Source organism: Leptidea sinapis, chromosome 27 (assembly GCF_905404315.1).
Source record: "Leptidea sinapis chromosome 27, ilLepSina1.1, whole genome shotgun sequence".
In the NCBI taxonomy this organism is placed as follows: Eukaryota; Metazoa; Arthropoda; class Insecta; order Lepidoptera; family Pieridae; genus Leptidea; species Leptidea sinapis.
In genome coordinates this window covers 9,259,610-9,280,807 of record NC_066291.1, presented here as the reverse complement: position 1 = coordinate 9,280,807, position 21,198 = coordinate 9,259,610, and the positions used below count along the sequence as shown (strand labels likewise).

Here is a 21,198-nt window from a genome sequence, read left to right as displayed (position 1 = left end):
TTTAATTTCATGTACAGCTACTTTCTATTACCTAGCTATTCTCTGATAGATAGTACAGATATAAATATTTTTATCCAAAATTGAGATATCACTGAAAGTCAAAAACTAAAACTACTACCCATTCGAAATAAGTAGTGTTAATATTCGAAGGAAGAAAGGTAATAAAGGTTAAAATTACGTTATTTATTATTATTATATCTTAAACGTCATTGGTGATCAATATAATATTTACCTGTGACACTGGCTGCATGGCTCTTTGCCTTTCCATTCAAGGGAGGAAAAAAGGCGACGTAATATTGAATTATTATTATTTATTGCATTTTGGCTGTATGGGCTTTTGACCCCTTTGCCTGTCCAGATGGACGAACAGAATCAAAAAAAAAAATTTATTGCATACTTACAAATTACAAAACAATATCTTATTTGAGGTTAGCAGAATCGTATAATTATTATTTGATAATAATTCATAACAAGAAAATGAGACGAGAAGCGCAATTTTAAGGTTTCAAATTAAACTTATTGGTTTATACGTATTTATTATCACAAAACTTATCTTGAACTTGTAAAATGTAAAAGTCAGTAAATAATATCTGTAAAATTTTAATATGGATTCTAAGTATGCCTCATTTGGTAAGGAAAAGCAGCCAACAAACCATTTTGAAGTTAAGGCCAAGAGGCTCAAGCTGTGTTTGGCTAGTAAAAAGATATCCAATGAAAAAGAACAAAATCCAAATTCATGTAATGGGCATATTGATGTGATTAAAAGTAATAATAAGCAAAATAATGTGTCTGAAAATAACATTCAAGAAATACGAAAATCTCTACCTGTGTACTTGGTTAGAGCGAGGTAGTAGGTTCATTCCATGTTTTTACTGCATATTTATTCTAGAACTAAGAATTATTTGTTATATAAAATATTTACAGAATATTAGATGAAATAAGAAAGCATCCAACCATGATATTAATAGGAGAAACTGGTAGTGGTAAAACAACACAAATACCACAGCTCATACATGAGCAGCGGATAGAGGGGGGTGCTGCAATAGCTGTCACACAACCTCGCAGAGTTGCAGCAATAACTCTGGCACAACGAGTGGCAGCAGAGATGAACACTGATATTGGATCTATTGTTGGGTACCAACTTGTACAATTTCCCCATACTTATACTATTACCCCATAATTTATTTGGTTATGTTTTATCAAAATGCCCTTTAGTGATTTGATACATTATGAATAATAAAAAAATCATTTAAAATTATATTGATAAATTTAGATGGGAATGCTCAATTTTTTTTTGCAGTCATATTATAAAATTTCTTTTGTTTTTGCAGTTATTCAGTACGTTTTGAAGATGTTACTAGTCACCGAACTAAAGTCATCTATTTAACTGATGGAATGCTATTAAGAGAAGCAATTGTTGACCCATTACTTATGAAATATTCAGTTATTATATTAGATGAGGCACATGAGAGGACTGTCAACACTGATGTACTTTTTGGAATTGTTAAACTGGCACAAGAAGAAAGAAAGTCTAAGTTAAATAAGCTAAAGGTAAAAATTTTATAGTACTAATGTAGCCCTTACTCTCTTGAAACACTAACGGCTGTTCCCAATGTACTATATACAGATAGAGATAAATTACTTCCTACTACGGTCATTAATTTACTGTCAATATACTGAAGCTGTCCCAATATACCCGATATGTCATTCTTATCGTCTTATATTGGGACATGTGTATTGCAATTTCCATACAAACTTCTATTGCTGATAAGCTATACGACCTCCCATTGACAGACAGTGTGTACGGTTAAGGTTGATAAGTTTATTGGGACAGAAAAGTCAACAATAGTTAAGATTTTTATCTCAAGTAAGCGATAGACAGTATTGGGAATGGCCGTAAATGAGTCATAAAAGCATTGTCAATCTTCTAACATATATAAACATGCATATGATTTTGAAATCTGGAAATATTAGTACATGGTGAGGGGAATTGAACTAGGGGCACTGTTGTGAGAGTCAATGATTCTATCTATTCAGCACACAAAGTTAAAATCAAGTAAACTTTTATCAAATAGATTTAAACTTACAGTTCTTGAATCTTCATTATAAATATTACATTGCTGGATCTTCTGCATTATACAAGAAACTCGGTAGTCACTCTTTTGAATATCAATAAATGAATTCTACAGTAGCTGTAATATATAATTGTATAAAAAATTATTTTGTAAGGTGCTGCAGTTAGAAGTAGTTTTTAATATCAAATATTTCATAAAATTGACCTCTAAAATTTGAATTCATTGTTTGTATGAGGATGCTACATGAACCTTATGTTAGTGATTACCGTCAGAATTAGTAATCACATCAAACAAATACAATAAATTATCAACTATAACAAGTTGACCTGGCACCATAAACAAGTTGATGCATGGACCAGTTATCCTTTCCATATTTGGGGGAAAGTAATGGTATTTAAATTCATAAAATCATGTTGAAATAAAATTATATTTATTTGTACATGAACGACACCTTAATATTCTTCATTGGGAGGGAAACACATGTGTGTGTACACATAAATTATAAGCTTTAATAATAATGCAAATTAAATTTATGTACAGGACTCTTAATAATTTTACAGGTCATTATAATGTCTGCTACAATGGATGTAGATACATTTAGAAACTATTATGATAACTGTCCTGTAATTTATTTAGAAGGAAGAACATATCCGGTGACAATATATCATTCAAAAATGAAACAAGATGACTACCAGTATGCTGTTGTTTGTGCAATTTTTCAGCTACATGTAACAACACCTGCTAAGTGAGAATAGATTATAATAATATTTATTTAACTATTTACAATTTAACCTACTATTTTTAAATAATTCACTACTATAAATAATTTATCTTATGAATAAATTGAAAAAAAAAATGTCCCACTTGGTAATCTTTTAAAATATAAATTTAAGAGAACTCTTGATAATCCCATGTTAACTATTTTGTCATTCTAGAGCTAAAGAGGGAATGTGTAAAAACATACTTTACTCATTTTACAAGTTTATTAGTTATACTCTCCGGTTGTCAGTTCAGTTTATATATTTGTTTTTCTCATATTATTGTCTTAAAATCAGTGTAAATCTTACAATATAATTTCTTGCAGTGCTGTATTATTTATACCACTACATATTATAAAACAAAGTCCCAGTGTCTGTCTGTTTGTCTGTTCACAATAAACTCAAAAACTACAGCACACAATTTGATGTTGTTTAGACCAATGGATAGTATGGTTCTCGAGGAAGGTGTTAGAATATAATTTGTTAGGATTTTTGTTGAAGGTGTTGAAAATAAGAAGTCTGGGATTGTATGGGAAAGTCCGCAATGGCATATGTCTATCTATTATGGATAACATACTATATCCATTACTTTTAAAAATGACAATTACAAAGTGGTAATTTCTTTAATTCAGATTGTTTTTTTAATTCCTTAACTTTAATTACACATTTCAGGTCAGCTAGATGTAACTGAATACTTATTTTATTTTCAGTCATGATTTTTTAGTGTTTTTGACTGGACAAGAGGAAATTGAAACTGTCACAGCCAATATTAAACAAATTGCAAAAGTAAGTGAAAATGTTTCACAAAACTAATTTGTTTGTATGTTTGATGGATATATTAGATAGTATGTTGGCAGTAATTATTGCACATATAAATAATATGTTATGTCTAATGAATTATTTAATTTATATATCAGTTAACAATATTTGCAATATTTTGACTGTTGTAGGAGTCAAATTACTTGTTTATGTGATTCAGACCAATATTGGTGCAAGGAAATTGTAAATTTTAAAACATATAAAGATTTAAATGTTATTTTATGATAGAAAATTAGCATTAGAAACAGTTTAAGGAGCTATCCCTTCCCGCAATTTGAGTATTATGAAAGTAAATTCGAGCTTCAAAGTCCACAAAAGATACACTTATTAAAATACAACTTAATTTACTACTATAGAGCTGGGAATATTTTAGCTATTTTGAACAACATTCCAGGAATCACCCGGACCACAGATAAGAGTCTGTCAATTGTATGCAGGTCTACCAGCAAGTAAACAGTTATTGGTATGGAAGACTTTACCACCAGGAATTCGGAAAATTGTGTTAGCTACGAACATAGCTGAAGCCTCAGTGACAATACCACAAATAAAGTGTGTGATTGACTCAGGAATGGTCAAACAAAGGTACATGGCGATTGAATAATCATATTTTTCTCATATAGTCTCATTTCAATAAAGAATTTTAGAAATGTGACCTAAAAAAACGTAAAGCAAGAAATGCAATACATTTTAATTGTTTCTTGTTGGATTTAACACTAATGAAATATTTGTATTAGAAATGTATATAAGTCAATCCTTTAATAGTAAAACCCAAGTTGACTCAGTGTATATTGATTTTTCTAAAGCTTTCGATCGGGTCAATAATTTTATTCTCTTAAACAAGCTAGAACACTTAGGTTTTAATAGTAATATTCATCGTTGATTACATAGTTGTCTCATGAATCGTTCCCAGATAGTTGCATTGTGTGGTTTTGAATCTATTCCTTTTGAACCCACTTCCGGGGTCCCTCAGGGCTAAAATTTAGGACCCCTGCTATTTTTGGTCTTCATCAATGACCTTCTTGATAAAATGACATGTAAATGTTTAGCTTATGCTGATGATATTAAATTATACACCCAGATATCAAGAATCGAAGCTTGCTATTTACTTCAGGATAACGTTTATACTCTAAATGAATGGTGTAAAACTAACGACATGTCAGTAAATATAAAAAATGTCAATTTATTAGCTTCACAAAAAAAAGGAATACAATAAATTTTAACTATTCCATAGATGGTACCGATTTAGTCAGGGTTGGTGTTGTACGAGATTTAGGTGTGTGGTTCGATTCATCATTAAGTTTTAAACATCATTATGGATGGTGCTAAAGGATGCTAGGATTTATGATGCGCACATCAAAACCATTCAAGCATATAGATTCGCTAAAGATACTTTACACCTCACTAGTAAGAGAGCAACTTGAGTACCGTTCCTCAGTCTGGGCACTCATTTACAAAGCTGACAAAGATAGTATAGAAACAGTTCAAAAGGGATTCATTAGAAAATTAAGTATGAGAATGGGATTGAGACGAGCCATACCTGAGTATGAGGACCACTTGGTATATTTTAAATTTCAAACTCTTAAATGCAGGCGAGTAATTGCTGAAATGGCTATCCTACACAGGATTGTGCATGGGACTTTTAGCAATGATTTATTAACAGATGTTCACTTTATTACTCGCAACCACTCACTCGCAAGGCACTCGTATGCCTACATTTTTTGCAATACCGCACTGTTACAACAATGTCGCATATAATAATCCACTTCATTGTATGTGCCAATTATATAACGAGTTAAGTAGTAATAAAAATTGTGAAATCGACATATTTAGTCAAAGTTTATATAATTTTAAAATAACAATTAAGAAGCACTGTAACAATGAACTCAAATATTAGTTGTACTTACATATTTTCAATGTGAATGTAAATAATATAACGCTGTGTACAAAAGTTAGATTTACAATTTTATAGTGATAAGATCTTTATTTTTATTTTTATATTTCATCTGTTTTACTTTGTAATCGTTTTTGTACCTTAATTAAATTAATAAATAAGCTATACTTACCTACTTACACTATTATAATTACTATATATTTACCCACTTTTTATAAAATAGCCACAGTAACTCACTTTTTTATAAAATAGCCTGTAAGTTCAATTTATGTGGAAATTCACAGTCATGGTACTACAATTGCTCTCGTCCTCTAGATGTTAAGTCTCATTTGCACAGTTATTTCACTAGCTACGGTGCCCTTCAGACCGAAACACAGTTATGCTTACACATTACTGCTTCACGGCAGAAATAGGCGACGTTGTGGTACCCATAATCTAGCCGGCATCCTGTGCAAAGGTGCCCTGGTAATGTAAATGTAATATTTCAAATAAGAAATGTGTTCTTATTACTCTTGCAAGTGTATGTAAGTGTGTGTACGCTCTATAGATCTTAATGTTTTACTATATTTGACTCAGGACGTGGTGTACGGCGAGCGGCGCGGAACGTCTGCGCGTGTCTGCGTGCTCGCGGGCCGCGTGCTGGCAACGCGCGGGGCGTGCGGGACGCACCGCGCCCGGCTCCGCCTACCGCCTGTACACGCACGCGGACTTCCTGGCGCGACCGCACCACAACACGCCCGAGATACTACGGTCAGTCGCTACCATACACTTACATTATAGACTGAGGCGTGCGGGCCGCACCGCCTACCGCCTGTACACGCACGCGGACTTCCTGGCGCGACCGCACCACAACACGCCCGAGATACTACGGTCAGTCGCTACCATACACTTACATTATAGACTGAGGCGTGCGGGCCGCACCGCCTACCGCCTGTACACGCACGCGGACTTCCTGGCGCGACCGCACCACAACACGCCCGAGATACTACGGTCAGTCGCTACCATACACTTACATTATAGACTGAGGCGTGCGGGCCGCACCGCCTACCGCCTGTACACGCACGCGGACTTCCTGGCGCGACCGCACCACAACACGCCCGAGATACTACGGTCAGTCGCTACCATACACTTACATTATAGACTGAGGCGTGCGGGCCGCACCGCCTACCGCCTGTACACGCACGCGGACTTCCTGGCGCGACCGCACCACAACACGCCCGAGATACTACGGTCAGTCGCTACCATACACTTACATTATAGACTGAGGCGTGCGGGCCGCACCGCCTACCGCCTGTACACGCACGCGGACTTCCTGGCGCGACCGCACCACAACACGCCCGAGATACTACGGTCAGTCGCTACCATACACTTACATTATAGACTGAGGCGTGCGGGCCGCACCGCCTACCGCCTGTACACGCACGCGGACTTCCTGGCGCGACCGCACCACAACACGCCCGAGATACTACGGTCAGTCGCTACCATACACTTACATTATAGACTGAGGCGTGCGGGCCGCACCGCCTACCGCCTGTACACGCACGCGGACTTCCTGGCGCGACCGCACCACAACACGCCCGAGATACTACGGTCAGTCGCTACCATACACTTACATTATAGACTGAGGCGTGCGGGCCGCACCGCCTACCGCCTGTACACGCACGCGGACTTCCTGGCGCGACCGCACCACAACACGCCCGAGATACTACGGTCAGTCGCTACCATACACTTACATTATAGACTGAGGCGTGCGGGCCGCACCGCCTACCGCCTGTACACGCACGCGGACTTCCTGGCGCGACCGCACCACAACACGCCCGAGATACTACGGTCAGTCGCTACCATACACTTACATTATAGACTGAGGCGTGCGGGCCGCACCGCCTACCGCCTGTACACGCACGCGGACTTCCTGGCGCGACCGCACCACAACACGCCCGAGATACTACGGTCAGTCGCTACCATACACTTACATTATAGACTGAGGCGTGCGGGCCGCACCGCCTACCGCCTGTACACGCACGCGGACTTCCTGGCGCGACCGCACCACAACACGCCCGAGATACTACGGTCAGTCGCTACCATACACTTACATTATAGACTGAGGCGTGCGGGCCGCACCGCCTACCGCCTGTACACGCACGCGGACTTCCTGGCGCGACCGCACCACAACACGCCCGAGATACTACGGTCAGTCGCTACCATACACTTACATTATAGACTGAGGCGTGCGGGCCGCACCGCCTACCGCCTGTACACGCACGCGGACTTCCTGGCGCGACCGCACCACAACACGCCCGAGATACTACGGTCAGTCGCTACCATACACTTACATTATAGACTGAGGCGTGCGGGCCGCACCGCCTACCGCCTGTACACGCACGCGGACTTCCTGGCGCGCCCGCACCACAACACGCCCGAGATACTACGGTCAGTCGCTACCATACACTTACATTATAGACTGAGGCGTGCGGGCCGCACCGCCTACCGCCTGTACACGCACGCGGACTTCCTGGCGCGACCGCACCACAACACGCCCGAGATACTACGGTCAGTCGCTACCATACACTTACATTATAGACTGAGGCGTGCGGGCCGCACCGCCTACCGCCTGTACACGCACGCGGACTTCCTGGCGCGACCGCACCACAACACGCCCGAGATACTACGGTCAGTCGCTACCATACACTTACATTATAGACTGAGGCGTGCGGGCCGCACCGCCTACCGCCTGTACACGCACGCGGACTTCCTGGCGCGACCGCACCACAACACGCCCGAGATACTACGGTCAGTCGCTACCATACACTTACATTATAGACTGAGGCGTGCGGGCCGCACCGCCTACCGCCTGTACACGCACGCGGACTTCCTGGCGCGACCGCACCACAACACGCCCGAGATACTACGGTCAGTCGCTACCATACACTTACATTATAGACTGAGGCGTGCGGGCCGCACCGCCTACCGCCTGTACACGCACGCGGACTTCCTGGCGCGCCCGCACCACTACACGCCCGAGATACTACGGTCAGTCGCTACCATACACTTACATTATAGACTGAGGCGTGCGGGCCGCACCGCCTACCGCCTGTACACGCACGCGGACTTCCTGGCGCGACCGCACCACAACACGCCCGAGATACTACGGTCAGTCGCTACCATACACTTACATTATAGACTGAGGCGTGCGGGCCGCACCGCCTACCGCCTGTACACGCACGCGGACTTCCTGGCGCGCCCGCACCACAACACGCCCGAGATACTACGGTCAGTCGCTACCATACACTTACATTATAGACTGAGGCTTTCGGGCCGCACCGCCTACCGCCTGTACACGCACGCGGACTTCCTGGCGCGACCGCACCACAACACGCCCGAGATACTACGGTCAGTCGCTACCATACACTTACACTATAGACTGAGGCGTGCGGGCCGCACCGCCTACCGCCTGTACACGCACGCGGACTTCCTGGCGCGACCGTCAGTCCCTATCATTTTTTATTATGATTTCGGGATTAAAATGCACTCAAATCCGAGGATCTATTGTGCCCTCCGCTTGCGCTAGCATGCCTCAACTCAAAATTTAATTGCGCTCGTCACCTTGAGACATAAGATTTAAGTCACATTTGCCCAGCAATTTTAAAATTCTATTCTTCCTTCTGTGGCTTCTGTGGAAGACACACTACAGATTTGCCAGTATCACGTTAAAGTAGACTATCAAGCTTTGAGTATATTATCTTTCCTAAGTTTAACGGTAATGATCGGTGCTAAGATTAAACAAGGTTTTATTTTATTTAAATATCTAAAACAAATAATATGCTGTGAGACTATAAAGGACATACACAGATAAAATTACTTAAAGTAAAGTCAAAGTCAAAAAAACTTTATTTACTGTAAAACTTTATAAGTTATTCAGTGCAAGTCAGGATGAAGTACAAAAGTTACAATTTCATTCAAATGAGTATAACAATATTCATTAACAAAATTTAGAACATTAATTCCAACTATCTTTATCATTCAAATCCTCCTCCTCGCGTCGGTTTCCTCAGTGCTGAGGGTCGTGATCATCTCGACAGAGTACTTTTTTGCGTATTATTTGCCGCCATCTGCCCCTGTCGGAAGCAGAGTGTAAAGCGTCGTGGACAGTGGTTTCAAGGGCAGTGCGAATCTGATCGGTCCATCGCATGGGGCTCCTTCCTCTTGGTCTTCTTCCCTCCACCTTCCCTGTTACCATCAGTCTCTCCAGGTTGTCTTCATCCCTTCTGGCGGTGTGACCGAAGTATTCTAGGACCCTACGCAAGCAGATGGTAGAGAGCCTAGTCACAATGCCCAGCTGTTTCAGGATCGACACATTAGTTCGGTCTGCAGTCCAAGGTATGCCCAACATCCTTCTCCAGCACCACATTTCGAAGGCATCGATTCGTTTTCGGTCGGCTTTCTTTAAAGTCCATGTTTCAGCGCCATATATGAAAATGGAAAACACCAGTGAACGCAAAAGATTGGTCTTGGTTTTTATGCTAATGGTTCTACTCTTCCATATTTTCTCTAATTGTGACATGGCGCGTTTTGCCATGCCGATCCTACGACGAATCTCTCCCTTGCAAGAACCATCGTTGCAGATTTCAGAGCCCAGGTATTTGAATCTGTTGACCATTTCTAATTGTAGTGTTCCGGTAAGCTCCAACCTGCCAGTCCGATCCACAACCATAACCTTTGTTTTAGACCTGTTTATAGCGAGACCCAGCTCAGCGCTGACGCTCTCCATCCTGCTAAGAAGTTCATGCATTTCAGCCTCGTTGGCCGCCAACAGAGTGGTGTCGTCAGCATAGCGTAAGTTTGTGAGTTTATGTATATATATATTTATCATTCAAATAATCTTTCACATTATAATAGGCCTTAGATGTTAATTTTTTAATTGAGTTTATTATAAAATATAACACAATAAATTATTGAATATTCATGTAGGTCAAGGAAATGAACTTAAGAATTTTTCTTTTCTTTTTAATTTTACCGCCACTTCGCAAAACGTTGAGCCTTAATGAGAAGAAGTACCATGAAACTTATAGCCACTCCTTTAAATCAACATTTACAGCTTCATCATTTTGTCTGTACCCGTGAAATTACAATTATATGAGCATTTATCTTCCACAGATGTCCGCTCGCTTCAACTATCTTAATGTTATTAGCGACAGGAATGGATCCAGCTACCTTTCCACTTATCGACTCGCCCCCCAAAGAGGCTATAGAAGCTTCCTTGACAATCTTGAAAGAACTAGGTAACAATATTAATATATTAACGCCGTTACGATAACCTGTACATTATTTAAATAAAACACTTTTAAAGGATTACAACGCGTGCAATTGTGCAAAAATAAAATACTTTGTACACAAAGTATTTTTTTACAATTGTAACTATGTTTTAACATTAAATTGTTGCGTAAAAGATACATTTTTATTATTTTATTAATTTCCAAAAAAAAAAAAACACTTTGTGTAATTATTTGTAACTGTGTTTTAACATTAGATTGTTGTGTAAAAGATACATTTTTATTATTTTATTAATTTGCAAAAAAAAAAACACTTTGTGTAATTGTAACTGTGTTTTAACATTAGATTGTTGCGTAAAAGATAAATTTTTATTATTTTATTAATTTGCAAAAAAAAAACACTTTGTGTAATTGTAACTATGTTTTAACATTAAATTGTTGCGTAAAAGATATATTTTTATTATTTTATTAATTTGCAAAAAAAAAAACACTTTGTGTAATTGTAACTGTGTTTTAACATTAGATTGTTGCGTAAAAGATACATTTTTAGTATTGAATTATTTTTTGTTATAATATTTAATTATGACAAAAATGTGACTTTTACACACAAATCTAACGTTAAAACACAGTTACAACTACACAATGTATTTTTTTTAATGTGTAACACTCCGTTTTAATCAAAGAAAATACCTGTAAATTATGTTAAAAAATTTAGAAGTTATCGTGTAAAATCTAAATACAAAAAATTAAAAAAAAACCTTCGTGTGGTAAAGGTTACTATAACATAAACTCGAATGCTGTGCCGGACTAAATGATTACAGCTTGCTTCTTTATATTCTTAATTAAATTGCTTGCATATAGCTTTTTGACGGTTCAATTAGCTACATGATATTATTACACTATGGGCTAAAATTTTGAGATCCCGCAAACTGCAGACTTTTGATCGGCCGATAGTTTGGTTAATCAGTATGAAGATGTATGAGAGTGCGCACATTATAACGATTCGGTATTGGCCGAAAAGTTTGATGGGCTACACGATTGCTTTCAAACTGAACCGTCAGCAAACTATCGGCCTACTGTTAAATCAGTACCTATAGCGCTCTTCTAGACGCGCACACCACCGACTGTTTAGTCGGCCAGACTCATCAATAGCCGATTTAAAACTAATAGCGAATCGTCCCTAAAACTGTCGGCCGATAGTTGTCTAGTGTGCGCACTCATCAAAGACCCATCTGGACACTGTGTGCGCACTTAACAGCCGAACTCAACCAAACTATCGGCCGATCGAAAGTCTGCAGTTTGCGGGGTCTCTTAGGGGTGTAACGCGTTTTTACGACTTCGTCATTTGGAATAATAATAATTAATCACAATTCGTAACAAGTAAACAAGTATTTCCAATTGTTTGCCTACTATAACTATTTTATTAAGGTTTTTAATACACAAATTTAATAAAATACTTTAATTTTGTAATAACACAATTGATACACGTGCAAAGGTACGCTATGCTAATTACGAACTGTACAAATAATTAAATTTCACAGTACAGAAATATGTATGAGGGAAATCCCTCGTTATATATAAATCGCATAATGAGAACCTCGTTATATGAAGGATAATACAGTCCGTATTGTATTAAATGCTATTACACGAAAATAGGCGACTTAATAAATCTCATGTGTGTTTTAACTTTATAGGAGCGATTGACAGCGAAAACAGTGGCAAACTCACTGTGCTCGGTAAGAAGATGACGTCATTTCCGATTGACCCGAAATATTCTAAAGTCATATTAGGCGCAACAGAATATGGATGCTTAGATGAGGTTAGTGAAGCTATTCAAAAATGATTAAGTTTGGCATTTGATGAAGTGATCACCCGCGCACGTTATACTTCATTAATCATGTAATGCTGATCGAGATATGTTTAACTTAGACCAAAATTATTTTCAAATAAGTTCCACATCATACAAATTAAATTTGTACCCAAAATTTTTGAACGATACGGGACTCGAACCTGCCACCTCTCTGATACCGTTCCAGCGCTGTTTCCAACTGAGCCAACCGTTCGAGTACGCATGGGTCATAAATTTTGGTATATCTTGTCCAACTCTCAGGATCTCGTTCCATCTACAGGATCTACTTTACAGTTGATAACATGTACAACCCCAATAATTGCATATTAGGATATTGACTTGAGATGTCACTTGATTCAAATCTAAACATGCCTTAAAGTCATTTAAAAAAAATAAATTGTTCAGATCCACATCATCATTATAATATATTGAGTGTCTCTGTTTTTGTGAGTGCAAGAGTACTTCAAAAAGTGCTTAAAACGGCTTAATCATATACACTGCAAAAAAGGTCTTGGATACAAATCCAAAATAAAAAAGCACAAAAAGTAAAACAGTCCGACGTTCACATTTCCATTCGGTTTCCAAAATTTAGTTGCTTAATTTTTTGGGGGAAATTATTGTCAAAAATGAAAACCTGATTGTTGTGTTTTGACTTACGTTGGAGCTGCGACTGTCCTTATCTCACTGGAGCCGTCTGTGTAATTCCAAGTTCATTTACTCCTGACTGGTCTGCTCCCTCTTCAAATAGTTGAATACGGTAATTCTTTTGAATTATTTGTGTTATGGGTATTCTAATACAGGGTGCCTCACAGAGTGGGAAATCCTTTCTGACTCTGTTCCAGAGATTTCCTGTAAGGCAGTCTTCATTCATACATACATGGGTCGGCTTCAGGCGGAACTTGTTTTGCCTACCAGAAATGCACATAGTTCCAATAAATTAGAATTATCTGCCAAAACGGATAAATGCTCACTAAGTTATGTTTCATGAAGTATTGTAGAAATGAAACTAATTTCCTTTTAAATGCATGCCATAAAAATATTATATATTATCGCTAATTAGTTGTTGCATATTTTTCATTTTATGACCTTCATTTTTGTTCGAACATCGAACAAGTAATTATTTTAATAATGTAATTTAGGTCGATTAGCTAGTCGCCTTAACCGGGTAAGGCGGCCGCTGCGAGAAGTTCACTCACAGCAGCGACCGGATACTCTCATTCATTATATCAGCTCATATATAGTCCTAATTTAGCAGCAAATTAATAAAGTCATAATTAAAATTAGCACAGTTATTCTCTATCTACGAATTACTATCTGTAATACGAAAATCGTTAAATTTTTTTTTAATAATCTTTGCTGAAGCAAAAAAAAACTTACGTTTTACTTTAGGGACCACGGCATAGAGTATGTTTCATTTATAATGAGTTTATTTAATTTATCTACGCCCATGCTTTAAATCCTCTATTAAAGATTCTCAAACAGTTAGCTTATTGCCAACATTAAAACATCCAATGTCCTAATAACCATTACATCATCCAAACAAGTGTTGTAATGTACTGGATTTCATAACAACACTCTTTTGTTTTTTTTTTTCGAACCCTTCATGCGCAAATAGTTCCAACAGACAGCCACATTCTTACTGCTCGATGCATTGTATCTGTATAAATTTCAAAAAAAGAACATTACATTTTACGCGCGTTCCACACTATCAGAACGTCGCGCGCCGTGAAAAAAAGTAGGTTATTCGAATTCCCGCCATTTTTCTTCGATATTTTTATTGTTTTGTTTATAAAAAATGAGCAATTCAAGTTTTGTGTGCACACCGCTAGATATTTTAAACGCTGCAAAAGAACATAATATTCAAGTGAATTTTAATAATTGCACAATACAAAATGTAAATTACAACTGAAATAAATAATTCTTTAATTAATAGGTAGTTAGTTTATTTGTATATAATCAGTAATGGTTGATATTAGGTTACTACTAGGACTAGCTGTTTTTAATTTTAGCAGTGAGCTAACTGTTTCAGAATCTTTTAGAGGATTCAAATTCTAGGTGTTGATAAAGTCCTGTATGCAACCGTTGATAATTAGGTATTAAAACACTCATGTGATACTATTATCACACTCGGCTTCGCCTCGTGTCATAAACCCACATTCATGTTTTAATACCCCTTATAACACAACAGTTGCATAAATAACTATTACTTAGTACTTACTCTTAGGGCAGGGGTGTTCAAGCTTGAACTGCTGGCGATCTACCTCAAAATTTGTAGACTACGATCGATCGGCTCTGAGAGGCTTTAAGTATGTGTGATGAAGGATTGTCGTCTAGGTAGAGTGTCACGATGACATGGATATTAGTTTTGCGCAAAATATGCATTTTTTTAGTCAAGGGAAGTGTAGGTCTGCTCTTAAATGTCAATGAAAAAACTCATAATTATTATTCAAAATTGCGAGTTTATTTGTTCTTACAAAACAAGCGCGTTCTAAAGTTCTAAGCTTAACTAAAGAGTGTCTTTGGATGTTGAAGCGTGATACTGCATGTCCTGAGCATACTGTTCATAAGATGGTACGTAATTACCGATTTTAGTTTATCATACCGGATTCTTTTCTCGAGATCGACTCAAAAACCACTCGCGATCGACCGTTTGAGCACCCCTGTCTTAGGGTATAAAAATTATTTTGGTGAGCACTTAAATTGTTCTCAAAAATATTATTGCCATATCTTTATGTCCAGGTGTTTCGTTTTGTTTTACGAAGCTCTATAATGTAACATTCATTGCAGGCTTTGAGCCTTGTCGCCGTTATGTCCAGTGAAAATGTGTTTCACACGCCATTACACAAGAGGGAGGAAGCCCTTAAAGTGAAACAAAAGTTTGTATCGTCGTTCGGAGATCACATTACATTACTAAATGTATTCAAAGCCTTTTGTAAGGCGCCCCTGAAAAAGGTTCGTAATAAAATAATTTATGGCTCACCTGAGAAGCGGTTTCGGTTTCTTTAATACTTTTTTTGTTACAGCAATGGTGTAAAGAGAATTACTTGAACCATAAAAACTTGTCCTACGCATCGGATGTCAGGCATCAGCTACTTATGATCTGTCAGCGATATAATATGGAAGTAATGAGCTGTGGAAATAATGTAGAGCAGGTAATTTTTGGAGACTTTTAAAATATTGATTGCTGATTAATTTTTTTTTCCTTTTCCATTTACGCTACTTTCTTTTTAATACCGGCTTTTGTCAAATAAACTGTATTTTTTAGTTCTATGGTGGTGAAATTCGCTGTGAACTTGAAAATAAATTTATAATAAAAGCTTCAAAACATTGTTATAATGTTTATGATTTAACTATCTGCATTACTGAGATGTAACTATGCCGTGGAATGTGGATAGCTTTAACGTGTGTAGCGTTGTGCACCACAATTATTTTCGGAAAGCTGTGAAAGTGGACATTGTGAGGCTCCTTTGCATAGGATGTCGGCTAGATTATGGGTACCACAACGGCGAATTTTTCTGCCGTGAAGCAGTAATGTGTAAGCATTATTGTGTTTCGGTCTAAAGGGAAAATCTGGCACGAGACATTTGGCGAGACAACACGTCCTCAGGATGCCTCGTGTAGAGGCGAAACACGTGTCGAATTGTTTTAAAAACAAATATTGGCGGAATTAACACTAAAGAAAACTTAAATCGTTTGTATAATTATGTATTTCCGTAAAGTAACGCCTAATTCAATATTTTTTATTAGCTTCTAAAGTGTCTCCTGAGCGGTTTATTCACGAACTGCGCGTGGGCTCGCGGCGCGGGCTCGGCGTCAGGGTGGGGTGCGAGTGCCGGCGTGCGGTACGTGACGGCGTCGGGCGCCAGTGCGGGCGTGCACCCGGCCTCCGTGCTGCACGCCACTCGCCCGGCCCCGCCCGCGCTGCTCTACACCGAGCTGCTGCACACAGCCCGCACCTACCTGGTCGGCGTGTCGGCCATCCAGCCGCACTGGCTGCACCAGGTAGCGCCCGACTACGCGCGCCGCTCTCGCTTCAATCGGTGACAACCGACTACACGCTTTACATACGAACTGTGGCGAATAAATCATACCGCATGTTATAATATTTTACTTATTAATGACATGTTAGAAATATTAAAACCAAGTGTTTTTTATTACTAATGTAATACTTTTGTATTGTCTATAGAAGTAATTAAGTTTGTAAATTGTTCTGATTTATTATGTTACTGACCAAACCCGATTTGAGGGCAAACTTGTTTTTCCTAGGCCAAATTATTTCATCCTTCAGGCGATAGGATAAACCGGTACAGACTAGGTAAAACTAGTTTCTTCTATCGGCCTCTGGTCAAACCCGTTTAGCCTAAGCTGAGCCATTAATCAGAGATCATAGATCATTTAATTCCTCACTCCACATTCGTGTCAGGATACAGGGTTGTTTTTCTTGAAGCGCTTGTCTATAATTGTTTTTGGAGACATTCTCAATTTTGTAACATCTAGTTAAATACGCTAGTAGTGTTCTTGTGGCCAATCAATACGGTTGTATGGTCGCACATTATTATGACAACTGAAAGCATCAAGCATAACGGTTAAAATAAATACCAGAGACTATACCTCCATAATAACCGCAAGTATAGTTAGTGGTATCGCAAGGAACTTCGTTACCACAATAACCGTGGACGCGTTAGGTACTGGTCTCTCCCGGTGTTCGCTATTATAAACTACCCATGTCATACATTGAAAACACAACGAAAAAATATGAACAAAATACAAAATACAAACAAGGAAGTTAGTATCATACAAAAAAAATATGTATTGCTTTCACTATACCTTACATTATCAATAACTTGTAATTCCTCTATTGTTGTGAGGGAACTATTGATAACTAACCATCAGTTTACTTCCGAACTCGTTTATTGTTCTTTCTATTTCGTTATAAATTCAAATTCATTGTATATGTTGCCGGTAATATGTATAATTCAGGCATTCTGTACAATACCCAGGCAATGTATGTGAAAAGTGAATAATTTATTGATGCTTATCATAATTCATCTAGTTAATGTACACAATTCCTAAGAATTGTATTAAATACTATTTATTTTATATTTTTTGTTACTTTGTCATATAATATGTCCCTACTGAACTCGGTATTGTTTTGTAGTTTTTTTTTAATTTGTTTCAAAGTAACTCGACAATATTGTAAAGTTAAACTCAATTAAATCCTTCCCGTCGCGATTCTGCTATTATTTCAGATCTGTATTTCGTCATTTATCTAAATAAAAGAGAGGATCTCTTAAAGTCAAGTTTAAAAAATGCACCATATTAAGCGCTCATTTCTCTTAAAGTGCTACACAAATATTACTATTCAAAATATAGTAATATTTTTAGTAGCAAATAGTTTTTGAAATTTTAAAATAATCACAATTTGTTTCTCGCCTATTGTACACATTACATTTACTGAATACCCAATTTGATATTGTATAGAAAATTGGCGAAGTGTAAAATTTATATAATAATAATATTTCTGCTAAGGTATTATTGGTAACATATATAATAATATATAAGGATAATTAATGTTGTTAAAAAATCAAATGGTGCTAGTTTTTTACGATAATTGTGTAAACATTCTTAGGAGTAATTTAAACACAAGTATAAACTCTTAAAAACAAAATTGTGTAATTATACATTATGTAAGTGTTAATAATTTCTCATAAAATTTTACATTATTTAGAATATACTATACTTATTATATATTTCTGATAATAATAATAAGTCGAGTAGTGAACGGTACCATAGTAAACATATTTTTCAATTGCAGTATTTATAAGTACATAAAAATAAAATATATATAGGTCTTTTAACCCGGTAAACGCTCATAATTACTTATAATAAATAAATAAGACTAAACAATGATATGTGTCGTCATCGTGATATTACAATTTCACTAGTGATATTATAATAATTTACCGGTAGATTGTTAGTTGACTTCATTTCTTATAATATAACGGTCTGGTTTAAATCACATTGTAATGATTGTAATACAATATCACTATCTACCTATAGTGTACCTGTGAGTGTGATATTACAATGTCACTAAAACCAGGCCGTTAAATTGTAAGAAATGAAGTCGATTGACAATGTAGCGGTAAATTATAATATCTTTTTTTTTATGGAATAGGAGAACAAACGATCGTACGGGTCACCGGTTAAGTGATCACCGCCGCCCACAATCTCTTGCAACACCAGAGGAATCACAGGAGCATTGCCGGCCTTTAAGGAAGGTGTACGCGCTTTTTTTTGAAGGTCCCATGTCGTATCGTCCCGGAAACACCGCACAAGGAAGTTCATTCCACAGCTTTGTAGTACGTGGCAGATAGCTTCTTTAAAACCGCACTGTGGAGGACCGCCACACATCCAGTCTATCTATCCATCATCACTAGTGAAATTATAATATCACGGCCTCCACAACATACCTGCGACATATTATTATGCACTGATATTCAAGTTCAAAATAGGATACGAACGCGAGTATGGTTTTGGGAGTCTACGGGGTTATAAGTTAAGATTAAAAACAATAATGACTGCAAAGTGCAACGTAAAACACTTTACTAATATATAATTAAAAAGTTGAATGAATTTGTATCTTTTAAAAAAATATTTTTTGAGTTGTGTTTTATTTCTGTGTCAACGACGAATAAAGTCATACATAATGACGTATTTTAATAAATAAAAGTTTTTTAATATTTAAACTGTTATTTTAATTATGAATTCTTAGTAAGTTGGTAACTGGTTACAATCCCGCAAAACTTTCATTTTTGAGTCTTTGGATGTTTTCAAACCGAAAAAAAAGGATTACAGTTTGACTCTCCCATTTTTGTCATGTCTCTAAAGTTTCCTTTACAAATGAGTGGTCTGTGGTGACAGCCACTCATTTTTAAAGCCACACTCTTATACGCAAAATGTAATGTATCATAATATGTACTAAATACACGTAGGTACTTTAATTTAGATCGAGTTTGTAATGACAATTAATATTTATGAAATATTTTTCTATTACAAATTTTTGTTACATAAATTATAATCTGTGTAGGTAATCATATAGAAATTATAAAATGTTAACGATATTTTTTACAGATCATGCATATCCTTGATTTTGAAGTGAAAATGATATAGTTAAATTGCTAAATGACAATTTGTTACTGTCATCTTTTGGTAAGTCTTCAGATTTTTATTTAAAGCCGCTGTCCAAAGAAATTGCCAAAATGGCGCATAATAGAAACCATTCCTATGCAAAATGGTATATAGCAAAATATATTTTTCAAAAAAATAATTATACGCCTACAGAGTATAAGAAGAAAATTTATATTTTCTTTACACTTCTATCTTAAATAGACATTGCGAAAAAAAAAATCACCAAAGTACCCCTAACTTTTACAGTTGGAGCTAGACCCAGATAATAATTGTATGAAAAATTATTTTCTGTGTACCAATACTATTTAACAAGACATAGTTTTGTTTACTTGTTTACTATATTTATGCTAAAGTTGAAAACATAGCGGTAAACTGTTGGACTCTATTTTCAGCTACGCACGCACACTAAAACTAAGTGACTGACATATCGCGAGTGTAAAACGTAGCTGTCATGCACACTAAAGTAATAAGTCATGCTATCTCTCGGAGAGGACTATAACTTACGTTCATCGCTTTTATGATTATTGTTGGTACACGCAGGCACTGTACACCGTTTCGACATGTCCGATTTTGTAACTATAATCAATGAATATATATAATATGCAAAGTCGGCGGGTAAAGAAGTGTTTATATTGCGGGCACGCGTGAGTCCCTGACTACTCCACCGGCACTCACGTAGTGATCGCGGGCAAACATTATCTGCCTTCCTTCTGCTTATAGATTATAAGTATTTTATGTAACTCAGTAGCAGTATAGGTAAAGTTAGCCCAATGGGCTGTATGAGACCATCTTTTCTAGTTGCCCTCGGATTGGCGACCTCGAGCACTCAAGGATAAGCTGCTGAGATAAATTCCCGCCTTCTTGCTCTTCACTTACACACCTTCAAGCCGTCGTATCCTATGTTTGTACATAGGTTATGTTAGGACCAAGGACTCTGTCAGCACTCCATCGCCATGATCAAACACGATACATTCGCTTGCAGTTGTCATCTGTATATTATATTATACGGCAGACGAAATTACTCTGACTTATTCAAACCCAGAGTGGGTTTGAATAAGTCAGAGTAAGTAACTCATCCTCAGTTTCCAGTATCAGCGGATTTTAGTAGGTAAGTACAAAACCATCCCCGAAATACAGAGATTGCAGTCAATGCAAAGATTCAAATGAATCCCTCTTAAAACTATTGCATTTCAATATATTAAGAAGAAATTCAATTTAATTATTGCGTTCAGATTCATTTTATAGTTAAATTGGCAAGATTCCCAACAGACTCAAGTTAGGTATTTGGTTTAATTTTCTATTTTTAAGGTTCTTAATTAAGCTAAAATTTTATCATGGATGGAATGAG

The 21,198-nt window shown here is 37.4% G+C and overlaps 1 protein-coding gene across 1 annotated transcript; it reads left to right on the top strand.

Annotated features, from left to right (window-relative positions):
* The first annotated feature begins 403 nt into the window (after window positions 1-403).
* LOC126972712 (ATP-dependent RNA helicase DHX33-like) lies at window positions 404-19,408 on the top strand. The gene is made up of 12 exons (XM_050819619.1): window positions 404-847; window positions 925-1,134; window positions 1,332-1,551; window positions 2,636-2,820; window positions 3,544-3,619; window positions 4,047-4,234; window positions 6,120-6,293; window positions 10,698-10,822; window positions 12,508-12,632; window positions 15,450-15,614; window positions 15,686-15,814; window positions 16,410-19,408. Exons 1-12 carry the CDS (start codon window positions 606-608, stop codon window positions 16,704-16,706), a joined length of 2,136 nt encoding a protein of 711 aa, XP_050675576.1. The 5' UTR covers window positions 404-605; the 3' UTR covers window positions 16,707-19,408.
* The last annotated feature ends 1,790 nt before the right edge of the window (window positions 19,409-21,198 follow it).